A 24,715-nucleotide genomic window follows, 5' to 3' on the forward strand; every position below is an offset into this window, starting at 1 on the left:
TATTTCTTATTATATTCTCTTAGTCCTGTTCAAGAGTCATTCACAATGTTTCCATGTCCCTAATAACTTAAAATGTTTAATAGCATTTTCAAGAAGTTTTAGAATTATATCTTCAAATATATATACCTAACGTTTCTTCCATACAAACTTATACTTCATGTTCAAAACTTACACTCCCCTTTATACCCCTTTAAGGATAGAATTTTTAAAATGGTGAAACATGTATATCCACTTATATTTTTTGACGTATATTTTCCCCAAGGTTTATGATGGAGTATTTTAGAATTGAAAGGGTCAGTTAAAATATGGATTAATTTAGATTTTTTTGCTGCTTAAGTAGTGTAGTAGAAAAAGGCAACCTGAGATATGTGTGCATAGGAGAAATTTGTATCTTGACTCCTGTCCAACGGTGGTGTAGGGGTTTATAGTACGCAGTACGGATTGCTGAGGACCTAGGTTCGATTCCCAGCGCTGGTCTCTTTTTCTGGTTTTTTGTGCATCCATGTCTCAGTTTGTATTTTCGATATAATTTAGAAGAGGCATTTTTAAATTTACATAAGACAGGGAATGAGAGTAGACACAGGGAAGTGATTCAAAATGATTTTTTGGTCCAACAATGGACTCCACAGTAAATATGATACTAGTAAATAGAAATCTACATAATTTCTACTAAAATACTATTTTATCGTCCAACTAGTGTTTACCCGCGGCTTCGCACACGTAAATCATTAGGTCCAGCAGCTGAAATACCGGGATTTTTAAAAGTTGCCGTGGGAATTCCCGAAAATTAAATCGTTGTTTTCATTGACATTACATTAAAAACAATCATGGTCAAATTTCATGACTATAAGCCCAGCGGTTATTAGTTCGAAATTTTATCCCTATCTCGTGGGAATATCGAAATAAAAAGTAGGCTATTTTTTATTCCAGATTTCAAACTATCTACATACCAATTTTCATGACTCTAAGCTGAGCGGTTTTTATTTCAAGATTTTATCCCTATCCCATGGGAATATCGGAATAAAAAGTATCCTATCTAACTTTAAGTTTTAGTTGTAAGTTATCTAACTTTTCGCCAAATTTCATCCAAATCCGTCCAGCCGTTTCAGCGTGAAGAAGTAACAAACATATTCACTCACTCACTCACAAACTTTCACATTTATAATATTAGTAGGATTAGTTAGTAGGAAGTAGGATAGTAGGATAGGATTAGAAACCTTTATAAACCTTACCTTACTTTACGAATAAATTAATTTGCAGAGCCAGCCATAATTATCGGTAGGTAAGGTTGGTTCAGTCAAATAATTAATTTTGTTGGTACAACACTAAATTTCCAGAGACTAGACCGACCATAGACCAACTTCGGTGAGGAAAAAATTATCATGTCAATTTGACAAATATAACGGATTTTCGTCTTCCAATTAATTCAATAAAATAAACATATTTACACGATTATTTAATGATAAAATGATTGTTAAAAACAGTGGTGAGCTCATTGAGATGTGAATATGATCGGGATTGGCGTTCAAATGTAAGTAACTATGGAGTAATCGTGAAAAATTGCTTTGTTTACACGATTGATTTTTTCCATTGAATAGTATTATAGTTTGCGATAGAACCGAATTTAGCGCCAGTATCCGGGGTTATATTCGGAGTGTTATTGTTGGGAACACCCAAATACTCCGAAATATTTCATTCCGAATTTGCTAATTCCGATTTTCAAAACTCCGATTTTCACAATTCCTAAGACATAATTCCGATTACTTAAAAACACGAAATTTATTTTTCTGAATTTCAAAATATCGTTTTTTTTTATTTTTTATTTTTAAAATTCCGAAGAATGAAAATGCACGAAATGTTGTTGTTATGTTAAACCTGCACAACAAACCTGCGAAGCAATTCAACGGTGTGTATGAAGTTCCCAATCCGCACTGGGCCCGCGTGGGAACTACTGCCCAAGCCCTCTCATTCCGAGAGGAGGCCTGTGCCCTGCAGTGGGACGTATATAGGCTGGGATGAATCGTGATGAAGGTATACTACTGTTCCCTACCGACGCCCACGAATAACAATGTCAATAGTTTAGCGACTTAAATAAGAAACAAACAAGCTGAGATATGTGGTGCATGGGGGAATTCGTGTCTGTACCGTTGACCAGCAGTGGTGTAGCGGAATAGCACGCGGTACGGAATACCGAGGACCTGGATTCCCAGTGTTGGTCTTATTTTTCTGGTTTTTCTGTGCATCAATATTTCAGTTTGTATTTTCAATTTAGGTTTTACGGGATGACCGTAAAAGTAAAAAAATTGTAAATGAAACAAAAATACAAAAAGATTCCAAAAAAATAATCTTACTTTGATTGCTTAGTAACGATATCTGTTGTCCGGGTGAGCGGTTAGTTCCAATGGAGTGCTGAAAGTTTCTCGATGAGGGCTACGGTATAGATGTCGCTAGCGTCACTGCTTAAGTGGCAAGCTGAGATATGTGGTGCATAGGGGAAATTCGTGTCTGTACCGTTGACCAGCAGTGGTGTAGCGGTATAGCACGCGGTACGGAATACCGAGGACCTGGATTCCCAGTGTTCTGGATTCCAGTGTTGGTCTTATTTTTCTGGTTTTTCTGTGCATCTATATTTCAGTTTGTATTTTCAATTTAGGTTTTACGGGATGACCGTAAAAGTAAAAATTTGGAATTGAAATAAAAAATACAAAAAGATTCCAAAAAAACAATCTTGACTTAGTTTATGTCAAAATCGCAATTAGTTGATTAATTACGAGTCGGTAGTACAATCAAGTGCACGATATCAGAGTGGAAGGTATCGACACGGCCAAAGTTACAAAAATATGTATACGCGACCTTAATATTAAGTGCATAAAGTCGTGTATACATATTTTTGTAACTTTGGTCGTGTCGATGTCTTTGCTATGGATTTCACCGTCTGCCCCGGTGTTTCGACTCTCTGAGGCATCGTCGTCATAGGGGACTGAATAACTAGCGACTTAAATGTCAAATTATGGCAAGCAAACCCCGAACAAAACTAGTATAGATGAAATCTATGTTAATCTGGTATCTTAATCCGAGTTATCTAGTAATATTGGGTCACTGATACGAAAACTAATTGATACAAGCACTTAGTTGCCGACGCGATGGCGTGGCAGACTGTGCTTGTTGCTTTATGGTGAGTTTTATTCATTTTAATATTTTATATATATTTAGACATTTTTTTGTCCTTTTCCTTTCGATATTGTAAGCAGGATTCATCTATGTTTTACATCTTTAACTTTAATTTTACATCTAGACCAGTGTTTTTCATGAATTATCGCCTCTCAAGCAGTGGGTCGTGGGTTCAAACCCCGGCAAGCACCTCTGAGTTTTTCGCAGTTCATGTGCTTTGCGGTGAAGGAAAAACATCGTGAGGAAACCTGCACAAACCTGCGAAGCAATTCAATGGTCCAATCCGCAATGGGCCCGCGCGGAAACTATGGCCCAAGCCCTCTTGTTCTGAGAGGAGGCCTGTGCCCAGCAGTGGGACGTATATAGGCTGGGATGATGAGTGTTTTTCAAACTTTTTCAGGACGCGACCCCCTGCTTACCTCCACTCGCAGTTATTTTTATTATCTTATGTTGATAATACATACATTGAATAATCATATACAATAACAGTGAGACCATTTTATAGATACTGCGACCCCTTAAGGGTCATCCGCGACCCCCCGGGGTATCACTGATCTAGACAATCCCTCCTCTACTGCGACCCCTTAAGGGTCATCCGCGACCCCCGGAGTATCACTGATCTAGACAATCCCTCCTCTACTGCGACCCCTTAAGGGTCATCCGCGACCCCCCGGGGTATCACTGATCTAGACAATCCCTCCTCTACTGCGACCCCTTAAGGGTCATCCGCGACCCCCCGGGGTATCACTGATCTAGACAATCCCTCCTCTACTGCGACCCCTTAAGGGTCATCCGCGACCCCCCGGGGTATCACTGATCTAGACAATCCCTCCTCTACTGCGACCCCTTAAGGGTCATCCGCGACCCCCCGGGGTATCACTGATCTAGACAATCCCTCCTCTCGTCGCCTATCAGTGGACACTGTTTTGGATTTTTTTATAATAATGTGTAAATACACATTTTGTAATATTTAAAGTGTTTGTTTCCCAATAACGAAAAAAAACAGGTAAAGAACAGGCCCTATATACTACGAAATGCATAATTCGAACTTCGTATCTTGCCGTCCCGCTGACGCTTATATTATTTAATACGAGAGTGAGAGGGACGGCACGGTACGAACTTCGATTTTCAAATTTTCGTAGTAGCTCCCCAGGACCGTATTAACCATGCCTCATCCCAGCCTATATACTTCCCACTACTGAGCACAGGCCCTCTCAGAATGAGTGTTAAAAGGCGCGTCGACCGCGTGTTTAAAAAACGCGATATGCAAAGCCTCTAAGAGTGAAAAGTAATGAAGAAATTTCATTTTTTAGTCCATCAGCACTTTGAGTACGCCAGCCTGAAGTTTTTGAACAACTTAATTGTCGCTTGTTTTTACTTAAATGGTTTATTGTAATTTATTTATTTATTTCTTATTTACTTATAATGAAATCTATTCTATTTCTTAATTTTATTTACACATGAATACGTTAAGTAAGTATATTCAATGTATAAGCAATGCCAACAGTATCCTGGGTGTGATAGCGAGTAGGTTGGATTGTCCCTTTGCTAAGTACTGGAACAGTTTGCATGTTATCACGTAGGTTATAATTTTTATTTTAATACTAAACATAATTTAAGTACTAAACTAACACATTTTTGTATTTTTTATGGAACCAAGTTTTCCGAAATAAATGTTTATTATTATTATTATATTTATGTATCATTCCGTGCCATGGGCGTACGCAGGGGAGGGGGGGCAGCTACCTTGTCTGTTTCTGTCTGTTTCTACAATATATTATGCCCCGTTTACCTATGAAGCAGGATCCTTGCGGGTGTTTGCCCTACACACTACATATACCTTGTGTTTCATGTAGGTGTCTTTGTGTAGTGTGTATGACAAAACAAGCGCGGGCGATCTGACCTAAAAAATCTGACTTGCCCCCCCTCCCCCCTAGGCCAGAAGCTGGGTACGCCCCTGTTCCGTGCGTCACGGACGGTTCTGACAGAATATCAGCTGCTGAGTCAGCGGCAGTTTTACTTTTGCGGGACACATAAAATCGTGTTTATTTATTTTTGTATTTTTTGTTGTGTTTGTGAATGTGAATAAATGTCTTCATTCTTTCTTTCTTTAATTTTTGTCTCAGAACGAATTTCTGAAGTTTTTTTTATTTGTTAATTTCTTTTTTAACTTTCAGCGTGACAACGGTTGTGTTTGGCCACATCCCCCAACCGGTTTACTATGAGTCTGCCGAACCGGACGCCGCGATCTTCAGTGAGTTCCCAAATTTCACCCTCTTCTAAAAGAGTTCAAAGGGATTGGAGCGTATTATCCGTTTGATTTTCGTGGGTATATATTTAGAAGATTCTGTTACTGTCTCCAGGTTATCTAGTAGATGTTAAAGAAATAATCGAAAATATCAACAAATTGTACCAACAGCCACCTATATAAAAAAATGTAACCACGAAAATGAGGTGGTTGAAACGCTCGAGTAATTTCCCAAAATATATTTCGTTTTTTTAGCATTAGAAATAGGGAAGGGGCGTAGGCGACAGGCTAGCAACCTGTCACTATTGTACCGTTTTTGTCAACTTAAAACCTAAAATTGCTAAAAGTGGCTCCAGTGGTAACGTTTTGTGTGCTCTGCCTACCCCATTTGGGAATACAGGCGTGATGTTTGTGTGTGTGTGTGTGTGTATAGAAATAGGTAAACAACCTTGACAAGCAAGCAAGCAAAACAGTAATTATTATGTACTTCATCATCATTAATTTAAGAGGTTAACTCTTGTCGGTGGAGTAATCGCCACTCTTTTCGGTAGGTACTTATGATACCAAAATAAACCACCACCAGACGACCAGATGGCCTAGTGGTTAGAGAACCTGACTACGAAGCTTGAGGTCCCGGGTTCGATTCCCGTGTCGGGGCAGATATTTGTATGAAAAATACGAATGTTTGTTCTCGGGTCTTGGGTGTTTAATATGTATTTAAGTATGTATCTATCTATATAATTATATTTATCCGTTGCTTAGTACCCATAACACAAGCTTTGCTAAGCTTACTTTGGGACTAGGTCAATTGGTGTGAATTGTCCCGTGATATTTATTTATTTATTTATAATGTAAATTGATCATATGATCTTGATAATTGTTACATATTTGCTGTGACTTATTTTTCACAAGTATTTTTCAATAAAAAGACACGTTAGGATCGCTTTACTTCTTTCTAATGCTAAAAAAACGAAGTATAAAAAGCCACGAAATTTAACGCCAGAAACAGTGCTAGGCGTAGGCGAAGCGGGCTAGCTTACGGCCTCGCGGCCTGAGGGGCCTCGCGCCTCGAAAATTTATGGTTTTCGTTGCTCATTTAAAAATCCGTCATCTAATGTGTGATGTGCATTATAGGGCCTCTCAAAATTTCTCTTGCCTGCCCACACCAAATATAACCTGCGTCTCCATCAGATATGTGCGAGGGTGTGTTGCTAGGAACGTGTTTTTCATTTATTTATTTATTTGCCAATAAAAAATTACAGCATTACAGTAAAACCAATGCGCTGTAAAATTCAAATTACAGTTACTTACAAAAAACAAAAAAGACATTAAAACAAAAAAAAGTTATTTAGGGATTTTTATCCTTGCTTCCCTAAAGCGACGGAAGACCACGCCCTCTGGCCAGAAATTTGAGTGCTGGAACATCTGCTGGTGCTTAGCCGGCACTTGGAGTCTAAAAGAGCGAAAATTGTTGGCTCTATTAGACTCGAGCGGGCGGATGAAAACCTCGGCTCCCTCCAACCGACCCCGAGCTGCCTCGCGGATGTGCTCGAAGACCTTCTCTTCCGTCGTCTTCGTGTCCAACCGCGATAGGTAGATGTCCACCAACGGTGCTGCAGCTTGGATACAGGACGACGCTGCAGGAATGGTCCCACGCTGATTGCGATAGCGTTTCATGAACCAACAGAAACGTTTCATTTACATTTGCAGGTGGTAGGACCTTGTGCAAGGTCCGCCCGGATTGCTACCACCATCTTGCTCGCTAATCCTGCCGTGAAGCAGCAGTGCTTGCACTGTTGTGTTTCGGCGTGGAGAGTAAGACAGCCGGTGAAATAACTGGCACTTGAGGTATTACATCTTAGGCCTCTAGGTTGGCAACGCATCTGCAATACCCTGGTGTTGCAGTTGTCTATGGGCGGTGGTGATCTCTTACCATCAGGAGACCCACTTGCTCGTTTGCCATCCAGTCGAATAAAAAAAAAAAAAAAAAACATAACTTCGCACAGCACATCTCTGGTGGAAACAGCTGAGCGGAGCGAGGCGGGGTAAATGAAGTGTTTCTATTGGTTAATGAAAAACACATCCCCCGCAGCACATCTGGCACATCTCTGGTGGACGCAGGTCGCGGGTGAGCAAAGTATTGTTTGCAGTTCATCAAAATGCCAAGTCCTGCCTTACAATGTCTGTCTGTCTGTTCCAGTCGAGGATGGCAGTGGAAGGTCTGTGAGCGCGCACAGCGCGGCGGAGCGCATCGCAGCGCTGCGCGCAGTGCTGGCCGAGCACGGGTTCGACGCGTACGTCGTGCCCACGGCTGATGCGCACAACGTAAGTGAAAGTGGCATCTTCAACGGAAAGATGTCCATACGTCGATTATAGTGCAATGCCGCGTCACCAGCAATGGTTAGTGCCTCTACAAATATAGCAAACTATCTTTTTTTCGCGCGCTGTTCCCCGGGAACTCTGCATTTTCCGGGATTAAAAGTAGCCTATGTCACTCTCTGGCCCATAAACACTATATCTATGCCAAAAATCATGCACGTCGATCTGATGCTCCGTTTCTTATGTATTCTGTCGTATTCTTTCCCAAAGGTAAGTAAAACAAAATATATTTAAAAACAATTAAAGTGCATAGGTATTTTAATTTTAACGCTCTCCTAAAAAATAAATGCCAGTGTTCATCAGCCATTGTTGGTTACGCGGCATTAATAAATAATAATAATAAAAATAAATTCATTTATTTCGGGCAACTTGGCCCATACAATAAATACCTTACAGACTAACATACATATTAGCCATTGATGGTTTACGCGGCATCAGCCATTGATGGTTACGCGGCATAGCTATTGCTGGTTACGCAGCATCAGCCATTGTTGGTTACGCGGCGTTAGCCATTGATGGTTATACGTGGCATCAGCCATTGATGGTTACGCGGCATAGCTATAGCTGGTTATGCAGCATTAGCCATTGTTGGTTACGCGGCGTTAGCCATTGATGGTTATACGTGGCATCAGCCATTGATGGTTACGCGGCATAGCTATTGCTGGTTACGCAGCATCAGCCATTGTTGGTTACGCGGCGTTAGCCATTGATGGTTATACGCGGCATCAGCCATTGTTGGTTACGCGGCATAGCTATTGCTGGTTACGCGGCATCAGCCATTGTTGGTTACGCGGCGTTAGCCATTGATGGTTATACGCGGCATCAGCCATTGTTGGTTACGCGGCGTTAGCCATTGATGGTTATACGCGGCATCAGCCATTGTTGGTTACGCGGCGTTAGCCATTGATGGTTATACGCGGCATCAGCCATTGTTGGTTACGCGGCATTAGCCATTATTGGTTACGCGGCATTGCTGTATCATCGGCGCATTGCTGGATAGGCCTCCATTTGCATATAGTATTACGACTTAGTTCATTGATAGAAACTACCTACCAGGTGGGTCGATCAACCTTTTCTTGTACCTCGTTGCCATGGTTACGTCCCCTGGACAACTCTTTAAAACCACGAGTTTCTATATGTTTTCTGTGGTTAAAATTCATCGAGTATGAATTTTTGTCATACTTAGTTTCATTATTTTATAGGAAATAGCTCCTAAGCATATTAGTCGCATATATCAAAGCAGTTTTTTAAGAAACTCTGTCACTGTTGTCTCTTGGAAAACGGGACAGAATAACAAACAAGAAAAAGTTGATACCTAATGAATATTTTGGGCAAATAAAAATCATTTTTTTTTTTAATTTTTCTTTTTTTTTCATATGTATGGAAGGTATAATGAACCCGAATTGTTTTTAGTTAACTTTACGGTATCAAGTGATGTTTTTCCTCAGTCCCAATACATAGCGGCGGCGGACGCGCGCCGCGAGTGGCTGTCCGGCCTGTCCGGGTCGTCCGGCACGGCCGTGCTCACCGCCGACCACGCCCTCGTGTGGACGGACGCGCGCTACTTCACGCAGTTCTACCATCAGGTCGACACCACCCAGTGGGAGCTGATGCGCCAAGGTCAGTGCTAGAGGTCACAGGCAAGGTCAGTGCTAGAGGTCACAGGCAAGGTCAGTGCTAGAGGTCACAGGCAAGGTCAGTGCTAGAGGTCACAGGCAAGGTCAGTGCTAGAGGTCACAGCAAGGTCAGTGCTAGAGGTCACAGGCAAGGTCAGTGCTAGAGGTCACAGGCAAGGTCAGTGCTAGAGGTCACAGGCAAGGTCAGTGCTAGAGGTCACAGGCAAGGTCAGTGCTAGAGGTTACAGGCAAGGTCAGTGCAAGAGGTCACAGGCAAGGTCAGTGCTAGAGGTCACAGGCAAGGTCAGTGCTAGAGGTCACAGGCAAGGTCAGTGCTAGAGGTCACAGGCAAGGTCAGTGCTAGAGGTCACAGGCAAGGTCAGTGCTAGAGGTCACAGGCAAGGTCCTAAAGGTCTGTCGCAGAGAAATGATCAAAACAGTGAACAAATCTCTAATCTAAGGGAATATAACCAAATCACGCAGAATGTTCGAATACCAGTGGAAGTTGATGCGGCAAGGTCAGTGCTAAAGGTCTGGCGCAGAGATGTGGCTAAACCAGTGAACTAATTTCTAAGAGATGTGACTAAATCACGCAGGATGTTAGAATGCCAGTGGAATTGATGCGGTAAGGTCAGTGCTAAAGGTCACAGGTAAGGTGACCTCATGTCCCATATTTTACGGATTGTCCATCATTTCAGGCACCAATTTTTCATAATCCCTTAATTTCGTGAAACCAATGGAATGAATGCATGAATGATAAATAAGATGAGGGCTCTAGTCGGGAAAAATCCATTATGAACGACTGGGGAAGGAGGGCCTAGACAGCGCCGGACCCTCGCCGGCTGAAAAGCCCGACTGCAGGTCCTCAACTCCCTGGAACTTCTTGCTTGACTTTAACTGTGGCCAGTGGGGCTGTCGTAGGTCACAAGGGGGCCCTGTGCCACACTACAACTTGTTTTTCTGCTATGCTATTTATTATACACATCAAATTATACAGGTAAGTATGATTAAGATACGGAATTTCTTTTGAATAAAATATTTTACTAAGTATATTGAAAGAAAGAACGAAAATACATTTATTCACAACACAAGATACAACAATAGTATTAAGTACAAATAGACAACACGTAGGAAATGTATGTCATTGCGGTTGTGATTCTCAATCGGATTCTGGCTCAGCATAATGCTGAAGCGTTAATAAACACCCCAGCGCTAATTTTCAGCCAGCACAAAATGAAAAGATATAATACACAGTTTTATTACTATACATACATAAGACTACATAAATAGAGACATAAATATTGGCCTTTTGGGGGGCTCTGGGCTGGGGGCCCTGGGCAGTGGGGGACTCCCGGCTAAAAACCCGGCTGCACGTCCCCAACTCCCAGGAGCTTCGTGCTTGACTTTAACTGTTGGTTACAGGCCAGGACCTGTCCATCCAGGCGTGGCTGGCTTCCAACCTGACTGCCAACGCGGTCGTGGGCGTAGACCCCACCACCTACACCAGACCCGCTTGGAATACTTTACAGGTTTGTAGATTATGCCTACACGGAACGACTCAAGTTAATCCCAAATTAAATCATTTTTAGGGCTCCGTAGCCAAAATGACTGGAACCCCTCTAGTTTCGCCATGTTTGTCTGTCCGTCGCTCTGTCTGTCTGCTGCTGTAACTTTGCATGGATACTTATTTGTAGCAACTATCCCGATAAAGTGGTAAAATATTTAATTACAAAATCCTTAGGAAAATATTACTTGATTTTTTCGCTTTTCTTCAGCGGTGGACGTCTTCCGGCTGATGATGATGATGATTAGTACGGAACCCTACACTGCGCGTGACCCGACATATCCTTGGCCGATTTTCTTTTATAAGTTAATAGTGTCCTATCATATTTTATTAGAACGCTCTGACGGCCAGTGGTATCGTGCTACGTCCGTCAACAGAGAACCTGGTGGACAAAGCGCGGGCCGCGGTCGGGGAGGACGCGCCCGCGCGCCCCAACCGGCCCGTCGTTGGATTACCCCTGGAGTTCACTGGTACGTAAACAGACCAGAAAGTTCTGGGACAAGCAATGTAAAGCTGGCCCAATTTCAATTTGACGTGTACAATTTTGGAAGGTGACCCCCTCCCTCCCCGCTTCGGACCACCCCTGACATCCTCGCACATCTCTGGTGGAAAAATAGTCCAACAGCAATGATCTTACCTAAATCAAATCTAGTAGTGATAAATGTAAGACTACCTAAAGTCTGTCAAGTTATTTATTTATCGTATGGCGATTACACACTGGTTAATACATACATACATAAATCACGCCTGTATTCCAAATGGGGTAGGCAGAGCACACGAAACGTTACCGCTTCGGAGCCACTTTTAGCAATTTTAGGTTTTAAGTTTGACAAAAACGGTTAATACATTTTTCAAAAAATTATCTCATGCAATTGATATTATAACTTAAATTAAAAATGACAATTTCGCAGAAGATACAACTTCGCATCACTTGTTAGGTGTTCAAAGTCCTCAGCCGGTCCGTCGTATCTAGGATGGGGCACTCGAATACAATGTGGTGTATGGTTTGTTTCGGATCCCCACACTCGCACGCCGCCGACTCACACCATCCCCACTTGTGCCAGAGGTATGCGCAGTTACCGAATTCGGTTCTGAGGCGATTAAGTCTGCACCATGTCTGTCGGCCTTCACTAAACCCTTAAAGTCGTGTACTTTGAAAAAGGTGGCATTTTCAAGTAACCTTTTAGATAATACGCTATAACCCTTTGGGCTTGGCTTGGGCTCTTAATAGATTGTAAAATTTAAAACTTCTTCACAGGAAGACCATCTAACCAGAAGATAGCAGACTTGTTGCAGCAGATAGCGGACCGAGGGGCCTCCGCGCTGGTCCTCACCGCGCTCGACGACGTCGCCTGTAAGTAACACTATGCCGAAGTTAAGCGATCTAAGTTTTGCAGCTGATTTCGATGTAGTCGGCTGATATGATACGACACACATAAGGGCTATTTTAGGTACATCACAACAATTTTTATAATTTATAGCCCCTCGTCATCACAAATCGCCAACTTTTTAAATGTGTAGTTAACGTGATTTATTTTTAAAGAAGAAACACTGAGATATGATAACGTTTTTCGTACAATAGCGCGTAGACTTTTGTTTGACCAATACTTATTACCTACCTACCTACGCACTGCCCTTTTTATAGCCTATATGGATGCCTATATAGTGTCCCACTGCTGGGCAAAGGCCTCCCCTCTGGTCTTCCACGATTCCCGTTCTGACGCTATGGTAAGCCAGTCCTTGCACACATGTCTAAATCGTCCCGTCATCTCCTTCTCGGCCACATTCACTTGTTGGACGCCGGGAACGACCAGGGGGCTACTACGAAATTCGAAGTTCGTATCGTACCGTCCCCTTACTCTCTCCAATTTTGCACTTCGTAGGGCCCACTGGCTGGTGACGTCACTACGTCGAAGCAGAGCGAGAAGGAGATGGCGGTACACACACCTTTAGTTATGATTGGTTTTTGGAGTCTTTTTGTATTTTTTATTTCAACTCCAAATTGGTTACTTTTACGGGTATCCCGTGAATACCATGTCGAAAATACAAACTGAGACATGGATGCACAGAAAAACCATTAGCGTAGTAGAAAAAACCAACTTGAGATATGTGTGCATAGGAGAAATTTGTGTCTAGACTCCTGTCCAGCGGTGGTGTAGGGGTTATAGCACGCAGCACGGATTGCTGAGGACCTGGGTTCGATTTCCAGCGCTGGTCTTTTTTGTCTGGTTTTTCGGTGCATCCATGTCTCAGTTTGTATTTTCGACACGCCTTTAGTTGGCTAAAATGTTTTCGCACCTTCCTATCCGACGGATATACTATTTTTTTTCTGCTTTCTGGTTCTACTTTAAATTTATTTATTTAGGCATTTTTCTTAAACCCATACAATTTAAAGGTAAAAATTAAAATCACAATGAGGGCTATCGTTTTTTGTCTCACTAGATGGCGCACTGTTGCGTGAGGTTTTTAAGTATGGCTTTCAAAGTCTGTTATTACGGGCGTGAAAACAAAGTTTAGATTAAAATCATATTTAATACACCTTAAAACCGTACCATAACAATATCGAGCATGCCACAGTGTTGCATAGTCCCCGTTTTGTTCGGAAAAAAGGAGGACAAAGGTTTCCGAAAGACAAAACTGTCTCAAAACAGACATTCATTGTTAATGAACACATTTTTTAATTTTTCAGATATTGCAAAATATTCACAAAATTATTCTAATTATAAATAAACCCGCGTACTCACGTGAAAACAAAGATTTGACATTTCGAAGACCTCACGCTACACTAGCGCCTCTAGTGGCGAATTCATACGCGATAGCCCTCATTAAAACCATAGTAACTAATAAACAAAAAATCACAAACTATAGTAATCCTAATCATTATTATTTGTTTATCCTAATGTTGAACTTCTTTTACAGACACACTAAACCTGCGCGGTTCTGACATCCCGTACAACCCTGTGTTCTTCGCGTACCTCGTACTCAGAGTTGACACGGTAAGCAGCATCATTAAGCTTACACACAAATTGTATCATATAGCGCGGCAACACTTTACTGATGCCGGGCCGCCCGGACTGGACGAATCCTTCGCCGCGCCCCAGCAGCCAATCACGGCTAAGCGTGGTGTACCGCGCGTGGACGCACCAATGATACGTTCCCGCCGTCCCCGCGCTGTACGACCGACGCCGCGTTACGAGATGTGACTTTTCTATAAACTCGTCCGTATTTAATAATTCCGATACGAATCTAATAAGATTATGTTTATTTCTTGTGCTGATGCTGTGTCATATCATTAAAACTATTATTTGATGTGCGTACCGCGTTTTCTTCTCGTCACATGCCTGCGCGCACGAACCACCCTTTGTAAGCAAGCTAGCCGGTGCTACAATCACTGTTTTATTTGAAATGATGGTTTCTGAAGTATCGCTAGATGGGGTTAGTATCGAGGGAACAATCGTGACACAAATGCCAGTCAAATGGACCTCATGACATTAGCGTCAACTTGCCTGTCACAGCCTCATTGCTTATCCATACTAATATTATAAATGCGAAAGTGTGTGTGTTTGTATGTTTGTCCGTCTTTCACGTCGAAACGGAGCGACGGATTGACGTGATTTTTGCCATAGAGATAGTTTATGGGCTCGAGAGTGACATAGGCTACTTTTTATCCCGGAAAAATGCACAGCTCCCGAGGGAACAGTGCGCGATAACCGAATTCCACGCGGGCGAAGCCGCGGGCAAAAGCTAGTTGCGTATAAGATAGGTACAGACAGATAAGATAAGACACTTTGTTCTCTTTTCGACAAGCGTTTTCGTATACTCCCGACGTCTACTCGACGCTAGATGGCATTGCTAGCGTATGTGGTATTGCACGCTAGATGGCTCTAGGGGCAGCGTAACGGTGTGCTTTTTATTCCATCAAAAGATGGCGCAATCAAAATACCATACCTTGGGTGAATTACAAAATTGCGTGTATGTAAACTATTTTAGTTTTTACGATTGTTCTATTATGTATTGTAATAAGTTATATCTTTTAATTTTCTTTTATTTTTATTATTTTGACTTGTAACTATGTAAAAAAATAGCATTAAATTTGGTCGCCTATACGTCTCTCTGCTAGGCTAAACATGATATGCGTTTAAAAATGCGATAAGTAACTCTAAAATATTAAATTAACTTTTTTCAGACCACAGACAACATAATATTGTTCTGGGGAGACGGCGTGTTGCCGGAGTCGCTATCAACGTTTCTCACGGGAGAGGGCACCACTGTCGTCGCACGGCCGTATTCAGAAATATTTGATTATTTGGACAACATGGCGGTAACTTAAGCTATTTATACTTAGTAAAAGGTAGAGAAACGGTACAGTGTTTTAAATATAAGCCAGAACATTTCAGCAGGTAATAGAGTTAGCTTAATTGAACACTTCTGTAAAAGTTTCACAGATATTTTCTATGATCTATGTTGGGCCGCATTAAAGGCGTGACTACATTTTGAATGAAACATTTTTAGTTATGAACATTTACAGTGCCGTTCAATCAAACTAACCCAACTATTTGCCGAAATATTCCGGATTTTAAAACACCTAGGCTTGTTTAGAGAGCTTATTATTAATTTAGATTAAAAATGCGAGCCCCCTTTAAATAGTAGATTGTACAACAAGAGCATAAAACGAGCCATTTCACCCAAGACGTTCATATAGTCGCCCGAGCCGGTACGACGAGGGTGGATAGACACGTCGAGGGGAAAATGGGTTTAATGCTCGAGTTTTACACTCTGCTTTTCACTTCAATGGCGAGGAAATGAAATAGCAACAGTGGAAACAATGATTCACTTTCTATGTACCTTTTATTTTTTATGCATTATTATAATAATTCCATTATTTTAATTTTACTGATTTATTATGATTGATTTGATTGATTTTTAGTTTTATATAAATTAAAAAATATATAGAAACTTTTTTGTTTGTAGCTGTTGACACCTGATTACCGGTCTTGAGTTGGTATTAGACGAAGATTTTATTTTATGCACTAGAGCATAAAAAGTCATTTTATGTCGCCTAGATACAGCATAAACACGAACTTTACGAGCATGAGAAGTGAAAACAATATTAGAGAATGGAGAGAAGATAGAGTATATATTAAATGAGGGCGCCACTTTTTCATAACGTTTGCATGCGTTTTCATTTAGTTACTGTCGTATTGTACACTTCTTTCTTGATCATTACTCATGAAAAATCGTCGAGCTGCAAGAGCGATGGCGTGCAATTCTCGTTTGATTAAACCTCGACAATTTTACATTTATTGAAGTCTTGAAATTTTGTTACACTAAATATTTAATATGCGTATTGTGTTTCACAGAACGAGCTACCGATCGGCAGCACCATTTGGCTATCTACAGATGGAAGTCACGCTGTTCATTTGGCTGCAGAAGTTGTAAGTATTTGTTATGAATGTACATCACTAGAAAAGAGACACAGCACTATTGCCGCCTTTTTGCAACTGTCAATGTCAGATTGACTTCCTTCTCTGTGTGATCTCAGATCTGTAATTATTATTGTTACAAATTATTAGTCGAAATAAAACAATGCCAATGTGATTGAATTAATTTTATTCTTATTCGCGCTGCTTCACCCAACAAAGCGCCGAGCCGCGAGAAGGCAACGAGCGCTATTCATTCTGTCAAAAATAAAGACATAGTCATAGAATAACTTTATTCGACATTAAACTCTAAAATAATACACAATTTACAGAAAAAAGCATTTGTTGATGTCGTAAAGAAACAGGATATGACAGGGAATGACCACCTTCATAAAAAAAAATATTAATTTTAGTATTTTTGTTTACTTTCATGTAAAAACGCCATCTGTGGCATTAATGTAGAACTAACTTAGGAACGCAGTGGCTTAACAAAGGTTGAAGTTACAGAAATAGATAACAGATAACACTGTCGTATACGCATGTACGATAGAGAAGAATACTTTATTTATAGCAATGAATAATGTAGGCACTCGGGCACTTCAATGCAGTTGTTATGGCAATAAGGATAAAAATGTATTTCTCGTTTATTTAGGAAGGTAGAGTGACGACAGTGTCAACAGTATCACCGGTAGCACTGATGAAATGTGTCAAGAACGACGTAGAGCTGGAGGTAAGTTCATACGAACATAATCATCATCATCAGACGTCCACTGCTGGACATCTTTATGAAGAGTTTCGACTATCATCGATTTCGTGTTATTTAAAATTCAATAAACTAAAATGAAATTTGCATAGATGGCCAGCCCAAAATGTTACACCTGCCTGCTCCTTGGCATGAAGCTCTATAACTCATACCCTAATTCAGTTGTTCCCGTGTGGTGTCGGTTAGAATTACACCTCTCTATTTCTCCCGTGGATGTCGTATGAGGCGACAAAGGATATAGGTTAAGGTATACCGTACTCGTAGGCGACAGGCTAGCAACCTGTCACTATTTTAACACAAAAGATTAACGCCCTCCTGAAAAGAATACTATTGTTGGCTTTGCGGCATTGGAGTTAAATCGACGTTTTATTTTAATTTTATTCATGATGTTTCCAAAAAAGGACTATTCAATCAGAAAAAAAAGTGTAATCGAACTTAATTGTATTTAGATAAATTGAAGGAAACTTTATTAGTTGAAACAATTCTTCCTTCAATGAACTAAAAAAAATACTTTGCTCATTTTGTAGCTATCATAAAGTCGCGAATGGGTAAGCAAAGTAATTGCTTTAGTTAATTGATAATATGAACCTCCACAATACCGCCTGATTCAATAAATCAATTCTTTCTTCAATCAAGTCTTCCTCTGGTGCAGGGTTTCCGTTCAGCGCACATTAAAGACGGCATCGCGGTGGTCCGCTTCCTGCGCTGGGTGCACGACCAGCTGGACGCCGGGGTCAACGTCACCGAGGTCGACGTGGGGAACAAGCTGGACGAGCTGAGGGCGTGAGTACACAGGGAATGTATACCTGGACTAAGTCGTAGGTACAGATGTGTTATGGTGAAACGTCATGATAGTTGATGATAGAATAAGTTATTGAAATAAGATGGAATTAGGTAGGTACACACAATGATAGTCGCTGCAGCCTCTCCATTCAACAAAATTAGCTAATATCTCAAGTTAGTTCACATTTTTTTCTATTATCAGGGAAGAACAGGACGCTATGGGTGCATCGTTCGCGACCATCGCCGGCGCGGGAGAAAATGGCGCCATTATACACTACAAGGCTGATCCAGAGGGAGAGCAGCGGGTCATTACCCGCGATGACATGTTACTGGTGGACTCTGGCGGACAGTACAGGTAACTATCATCAGCGCCACAGAGTATTCAAGAGTACAGCTTAGAAAGTGGCGCCATCTATACCTATAAAAATATGACGCGGCCTCGGACCTCAGATTGCAATAGATTGACTGAACAGACAATGCAGAGGTAGATCTGATTGACAGTATAAGCGTAACGCCTTATAAGTGCTTCAAGACCTCATAGCGAGTTCCATTCCATATTTTACACGTGCGAGGTACAAAAGAAACGTCTAAACCGCACAGTGGAAGAGCACCAATCATCGATATGGTATATGGTGCTGGTGAAAACCACCCTTATGCCGAGTGCTACGGTGATGGACCTTAGCAGCTGGGATGAGATTGAAGAGTTCGTCGGAACACTCCACATTGTAGATCCTATAAAAAACGCAGAGTACTACGTGCAAAGCGCTATGTACACACACAACAGGGTTGATTTAGATGGAGAGCAGCCGGTCATGCTACTGATGAACTCTGGCGGGTAGTGCATGTAACTTAATGTGTCTAAAGCGCAAAAAAACGCTCATTCTCAAAGCTGCACAGTGCATTTCATCATTTATTTATTTCTTTCAAATTCTATGTGTTTCAGGGATGGCACAACAGACATCACCCGCACTCGGCACATGAGCTCCAGCCCCACCGACATGCAGCGGCTGGCGTTCACGCGCGTGCTCAAGGGGCAGATACTGATGGGGACCGCTGTCTTCCCTAGGGGCATCACGGTGAGTCAAGCGTCCTTCGATCACAAAACACCATCCCTCCCTCTAATATTATAATTCTTAAGGTTTGTTAGTCTGTTTGCTTGTTTGTTACCCCATCACGTCTAAACTGCTGAACCAATTTAGATCAAATTCGGTATACAGATAGTTTGAGTCCCAGGGAACGACATAGGATAGTTTCTATCCTAGAAAATTGCATAGTTCCCACGGGATAGCGATAAACGTATTCTGAGTCGCGTGCAACAGCTATAGTCATTGTTACTGACGATTATTATAAGTCTGGAACGGTCCGACTAGTTTCGACCTTTTCGGAAGATCTTTTTCATAAATGAGTGCGTTCATGACGTTGGCACCTCCCGCACTGCAGCGCGTTACGCTCGCGTGGAAGCAACGGGGAGAGCGGGATAGTGGGTCAGTGCTCCTTCAGTATCTAAAGCTTCACGATTTTTTTATAGTACTTTCACAGGTATGATTTCAAAAATGAATTCCCGTAATTATTCACCAATCCACAGGGCAACGTCCTAGAGACCCTGGCGCGCAAAGCATTGTGGGACGTGGGTCTCAACTATGCCCACGGCACGGGGCACGGCGTGGGACACTTCTTGAACGTCCACGAGGGCCCTGCCTGGATCCTGTCGTCGCTCAGCGCTGATGACCCTGGGATCGTGCCTAAAATGATCTTCAGCAATGGTAATGTAGCGCCATCTGGTGTCAACTGTGTCAGGTATCATAATGTAGCTACCCTAGCGCCATCTAGGGGCCATCCATAAGTTTCTTTTTACATTTAGAAGAAGGGGAGGGTGAGATTGACGATCGATGGCTTAAAAATATATTTTTTCATAATAATATGTGCGGTGTAGTCATCGCATAGATCTAGGTAGGTACTGCTACGTAGAATGAATGAAATGAGACGTACCGTCACTACTCATTCTGTGCTGGTTCTACGTGCTATTAGTCAGCTGCCCATCCCTGCCCCTCCTTGGCGACGCCCTTTCCTAATTAGGTTTATTTGTATGACATTTTTGTCTTTTGTGTCTTTTTTGCATAATTTGAATTTTACAGCGCATTGGTGTATTAACTATAATCTTGTATTTTTATTGTCAAATAAATAACCAATCGTATCGCCTATCGCAAGGCCGGCAACGCACCCGCGGTCCTAATAATGCTGTAAGTGTCCATGGGCGGCGGTGATCACTTACCATCAGGTGACCCCCCTGCTCGTTTGCCGCTGTTTGATTAAAAAAATGTCGTTTCCCCACAGTAGAACTAACGTGGACTAAATACGCAACGAGAACCTATGGTTCGTCAACGTCCCTGGCAACCATAGCGTGAAGTACCAGCGCCATCTAGTATCGAGTAGTAAAACTAATATCACTTATTCTGATCCGGATCAGGCCTGACCCGCGATATTTCATGTGTTCGGTTTGGAAGGGAGGTAAAAATGGTTTTTTTCTCATTATTTAACTGGTATGTTCTATTCCAGAACCTGGTTTTTATGAAGTGGGCGAGTATGGAATACGTCACGAGGATGTCGTAGAAGTCATCGAACTGAACAAGGATTCAGATCACATTCAAGTAAGTGCACTTATGATAGGTATTATTAAACCGAGATTTTAATGCGAAAGTAGACAGTAAAAACGAAGACGCTATGTTCACGCTTGGTGCTCGCTCGGCCAAGGAACTGGTCCCTTGTATTTTTAGAATTACCTCCTACCCACAATTTACCTCACAATCGTAAATTATGTATTACATTATATTTTTTTTTTGAGATCTAGAGATTTGTTTATTTATTCTGGAGAACCAACAGCTTATATCACACAGTTTAAAAATAACAATGCATACAGCACTACACGTTCTCGCCGATAACGCAGTGTACAAATAATAGCAGTATGCCCGCACCCCACAGAGTTCATTTGGACACAAAACTGCTAATAACATCAACACTGAAGTGACAGAAAAGAAATAAAAGAACTAAAAGAATTCCTTTGCTCACCCGCAAATTCTCTTCAAATTCAAATACAAAGAACAAATTTAAATGCAAATTTTCTTTGAACAATTTAAAACGTTTGTTGTGGTTTGTTAATCTAACATCTGGTAGCATGGTGTACCTACGGTTGTCTTGCTCTGAAATGAGCTCTGGTTGAGTTCGAAACGCGTCAGTGTAGTGGTGGTAGTGATAAATGGGTTTACACGCATCTTTTGCATAAACTTAGCTGTCATAAGGTCGCGGGTGAGCAAAGAAGTTCTTTTAGTTCATTGATATGGACCTCCGCAAAGTAACGCCTGATTGAATAAATTATTTTATGTTATAGGCAGAAGGGCTGGTCGGCGATTTCGAGGGGCGCGGTGCTCTCGGTTTCCACACTATCTCACTCGCACCACACCAGACAGCCTGCCTGGACGTTACTCTTCTCACCGACTTTGAGGTACCTAATGGAGATCTTACCTACGATGCTTTTTAGGCTAGTGTGTTACTTGTGTTAGATAGATAGCATCTTCATTAACAACAGCATACTTAGAACTAGCACCAAAATAAAGTTCATTTGTTATTCTTTAAATTGAGGAAGCTAGGATTCCCTCTGTAGACTAGCAACGTTGCCAGCTCAGCAGGTATAAACCCTCTTAAGCTAAGGTTTTAATTATAAGCTAGAGTTTTCCTATTTATGCTATGGTCTCCTATTAAGGCTCGAGTTTATAAATAAATAAGTACCAAACACTTACAAAACTTTTGTAGAGTGGTTATGATCGTTAGTTTGAATACGCGAAGTTTTGTAGGGTAACCCACGATTTCACAAGTGAACCAATAACATACATTTTTATTTACAGATCAAATTCATAAATGACTACCACGCTCGCGTTCTTTCAACTCTGGGCCCGATCCTGCTTGAAAGAAATCTGCATGAAGACTACACTTGGCTGGAAAGAGAATGCGCGCCAATATATCGCAGCTCCGCCATTTTGCTGACAGCAACGCCGCTATTGGCCCTTCTCAGTGTTGCCAGGCTTTTCATGTAAACTATTTGAGTGCGTGAAATAAAAGCGTTTCGTTAATGTGGTGTTTCATTTGTTCATGTTAAATCAACCTCTTCTAATAGCTCACGTGTGCAAAAGCAAAAGCTCTGCAAAATAGAATCATTTTTGTCTAAAGAGGATTAAGCTCTTTAAAGATATATTAAGTATCAGCAGTGAAGCATTATGGGATTGGTCGCACAGACAGTGCAAGAGCTTTTTAGGGCTAATACACTGATAATAATAAAAACAAAATGTTGAATTGTAACATGATTAAAACAGATTTTTTTAGTTAATGAGGCTATCGTTTTTTGTTTTTCTAGATGGCGCCACTGTTGCGTGAGGTTTTTAAGTGTGGCTTTCAGTCTGTTTACAGGCGTGAAAACAAAGTTTAGATTAAAATCATATTTAATACACCTTAAAACCGTACCATAAAAATATCGAGCAACCACAAACACGCAACACTTTGCGTAGTCCCGTTTTGTTCGGAAAAAAGGGAGGACAAAAGTTTCCGAAAGACAAAACTGTCTCCAAACACAGACATTCATTGGCCCGTAACGCATAATTAATTTCAAGTAATGCAAAATATTCACAAAATTATTCTAATTATAAATAAACCCCTGTAGCTCATCCAAAAACTATGAGATTTGACATTTCGGAAACCTCACGCTACACTAGCGCCTCTAGCGGCGAATCATACGCGATAGCCCTCAGTATACTTGTATAGTAGTGAATCGTCATTGGATCTGCATAATGTATGTAAACTTCCTCAGGAAGTTGAGTAGATTAGACTCAATTTTCTTCAGACATAGGTGAAATTAAAATGATTAACAGGATTACGAGGACCAGCTAACTCAAGTAAAAAGCTTATTGGTGACATAAAATAGGCTAAAAATAATTAATCCTTCTTAGGCAACTAAAGGCTATTATTTAACAACTCTACATCTTAATTTAAGAGTATTAAATAAAACAAAAAATTCTAATTCATAAATTAACTTTACTTAAAACTTAAACATATCACATGATACATTTGCTACAGGCTTGTCGGCTATTTACTCAAGATGGCGGTAGGCCCTGATGTTGTAGAGCACCCAAGCGGGGACGGCCGTCCAGCCCACCACCATCGCAGCAGCGAGGACGATCTGCTCCTGTAATGAAAAAATATATGGAAATTAGTTCATAAATAATTGATTTAAATTTTACTTTGTGGAGAGGTCTGCTTCTGACCTGCACAATAGCGCATAGAACTGCACTGCAGATTTGAATTTCCAAGAAGGCCGGTACAGGAAACGAGGCTGATTCCTTCATATTGTATTGTAAATACTTTCCTTTTGTATATTTCCTTCAATTATGTTTGTGTGCCTTAAGCCTAGACTTTTATTTATCTCTCTACAGAGCCTCAGCAGGTGCACCCAGAGAACCATAAGCTATATTTTACCATCAGGTGCAATAGAAGTCAATCACTGGCCAGTAAAAAAAAAAAGTCCATATAAATAAACCACAATCTTATTACCTTGCTATCACATTTAAAAGTGCAGTAGCAGGTTATAAAGCTATACTCAAAGGTATAACAATAAGGTGGCATATGAGTAAAATGCCAAGAGCACAGAATGAATTTTGATCTGTAAACAATAGTGCGCAGTGATGGTAGTATCTCCATATCTCCTAAACTATTAGGGCTTGAAATTTTGAAAAAAAAAAATACAAAGAAAGTAGTTCAATGCTAGATTACAAGAAATTATATGGCTGGAAAAGTAGCCCCTTTCTATGCGAGTTTAACCCCTACTTATCTCATTTTTAATAAATCCTTTATATCTTCTTGGGAGCTGACTTTTTTAACAGACCTTTTTACTTACGCCCTAGATATGGTTCACCAGCATTGTTGCTTTGGATATTATTTCAAAATTCTTAAGATTGTTTTTTCAATTAACAATTTGTACTTTATGAAGTACATTCAGCCATTATTCTGAAGTGTTAATTTGGTCCTTTATAAGGTACACGAGAGCCCAAAAGGATATGATGAATGATGAAAGAACACTGAAGCATTATGGACCACACGAAGCTATCAGGAGTTGTGCCAGTATCATGGCATCCATAGGAATTCTTGTAAGAACAACAACAAAATAAGTGAAGTTTATTTTATTGATTCTACCTAGTTACCTACAAATGTTGTCAACTCTTTGATATACAGCCACAACAAGGTCAGTACAGTAATAAAATAATACAGAATGAACAAGTCAGTTCACCATCCCAGTAGGAACTTTATCTACAAACGGACTAAAATAACCTAAAATTTTCCTTAAAATTACGTAATGTTGAAAACACAATTTCATTCATATTATTTGGCTAAAAAGACGCTCGTTAAGGTCTCAACCTCATCACAATATAAAGAAAACCATACAATATGGTGTTAAGGGATGTATAAGTAATGGTAATCAAGGTAAATTATCGGGGAATAAGATATGAAACTTACGCCTTTGGTAACCTTCTCCCTGGCGGGGGTGACGATTACGGTCATGTTTCTCTTCTGTACATTCTTGGCAATTTGAGCGTTGGTCCTGAGAAGGGTCCTGGCAGCCAGCATTTTGATTTTTTAAGTTTTTCACTTACAAAACTTTATCCAAGCACAAGTGCGCAAATGTCAGAAATATCGACTGGGGATACCATGTAAAAAATACCATCTGCGAAA

General features: G+C 40.9%; 2 protein-coding genes across 2 annotated transcripts; one reads left to right on the forward strand and one right to left on the reverse strand.

Annotated features, from left to right (window-relative positions):
* Positions 1 to 3,089: 3,089 nt before the first annotated feature.
* Positions 3,090 to 22,068, forward strand: LOC141444618 (xaa-Pro aminopeptidase ApepP-like). Its single transcript, XM_074110186.1, has 18 exons — positions 3,090 to 3,175; positions 5,349 to 5,425; positions 7,620 to 7,744; positions 9,247 to 9,418; positions 10,837 to 10,943; positions 11,313 to 11,448; positions 12,237 to 12,332; positions 13,898 to 13,974; positions 15,165 to 15,299; positions 16,339 to 16,413; positions 17,051 to 17,128; positions 17,814 to 17,944; positions 18,147 to 18,299; positions 18,888 to 19,020; positions 19,530 to 19,707; positions 20,501 to 20,592; positions 21,330 to 21,443; positions 21,844 to 22,068. The coding sequence occupies exons 1-18, from the start codon at positions 3,144 to 3,146 to the stop codon at positions 22,030 to 22,032; spliced, it is 2,100 nt and encodes a 699-aa protein (XP_073966287.1). The 5' UTR covers positions 3,090 to 3,143; the 3' UTR covers positions 22,033 to 22,068.
* Positions 22,069 to 23,003: 935 nt separating this feature from the next.
* COX8 (Cytochrome c oxidase subunit 8) lies at positions 23,004 to 24,692 on the reverse strand. The gene is made up of 2 exons (XM_074110154.1): positions 24,500 to 24,692; positions 23,004 to 23,174 (listed from the first exon to the last, which is right to left on the reverse strand). The coding sequence occupies exons 1-2, from the start codon at positions 24,608 to 24,610 to the stop codon at positions 23,079 to 23,081; spliced, it is 207 nt and encodes a 68-aa protein (XP_073966255.1). The 5' UTR covers positions 24,611 to 24,692; the 3' UTR covers positions 23,004 to 23,078.
* Positions 24,693 to 24,715: the final 23 nt, after the last annotated feature.

This window comes from Choristoneura fumiferana, chromosome 30 (genome assembly GCF_025370935.1).
Source record: "Choristoneura fumiferana chromosome 30, NRCan_CFum_1, whole genome shotgun sequence".
NCBI lineage: Eukaryota > Metazoa > Arthropoda > Insecta > Lepidoptera > Tortricidae > Choristoneura > Choristoneura fumiferana.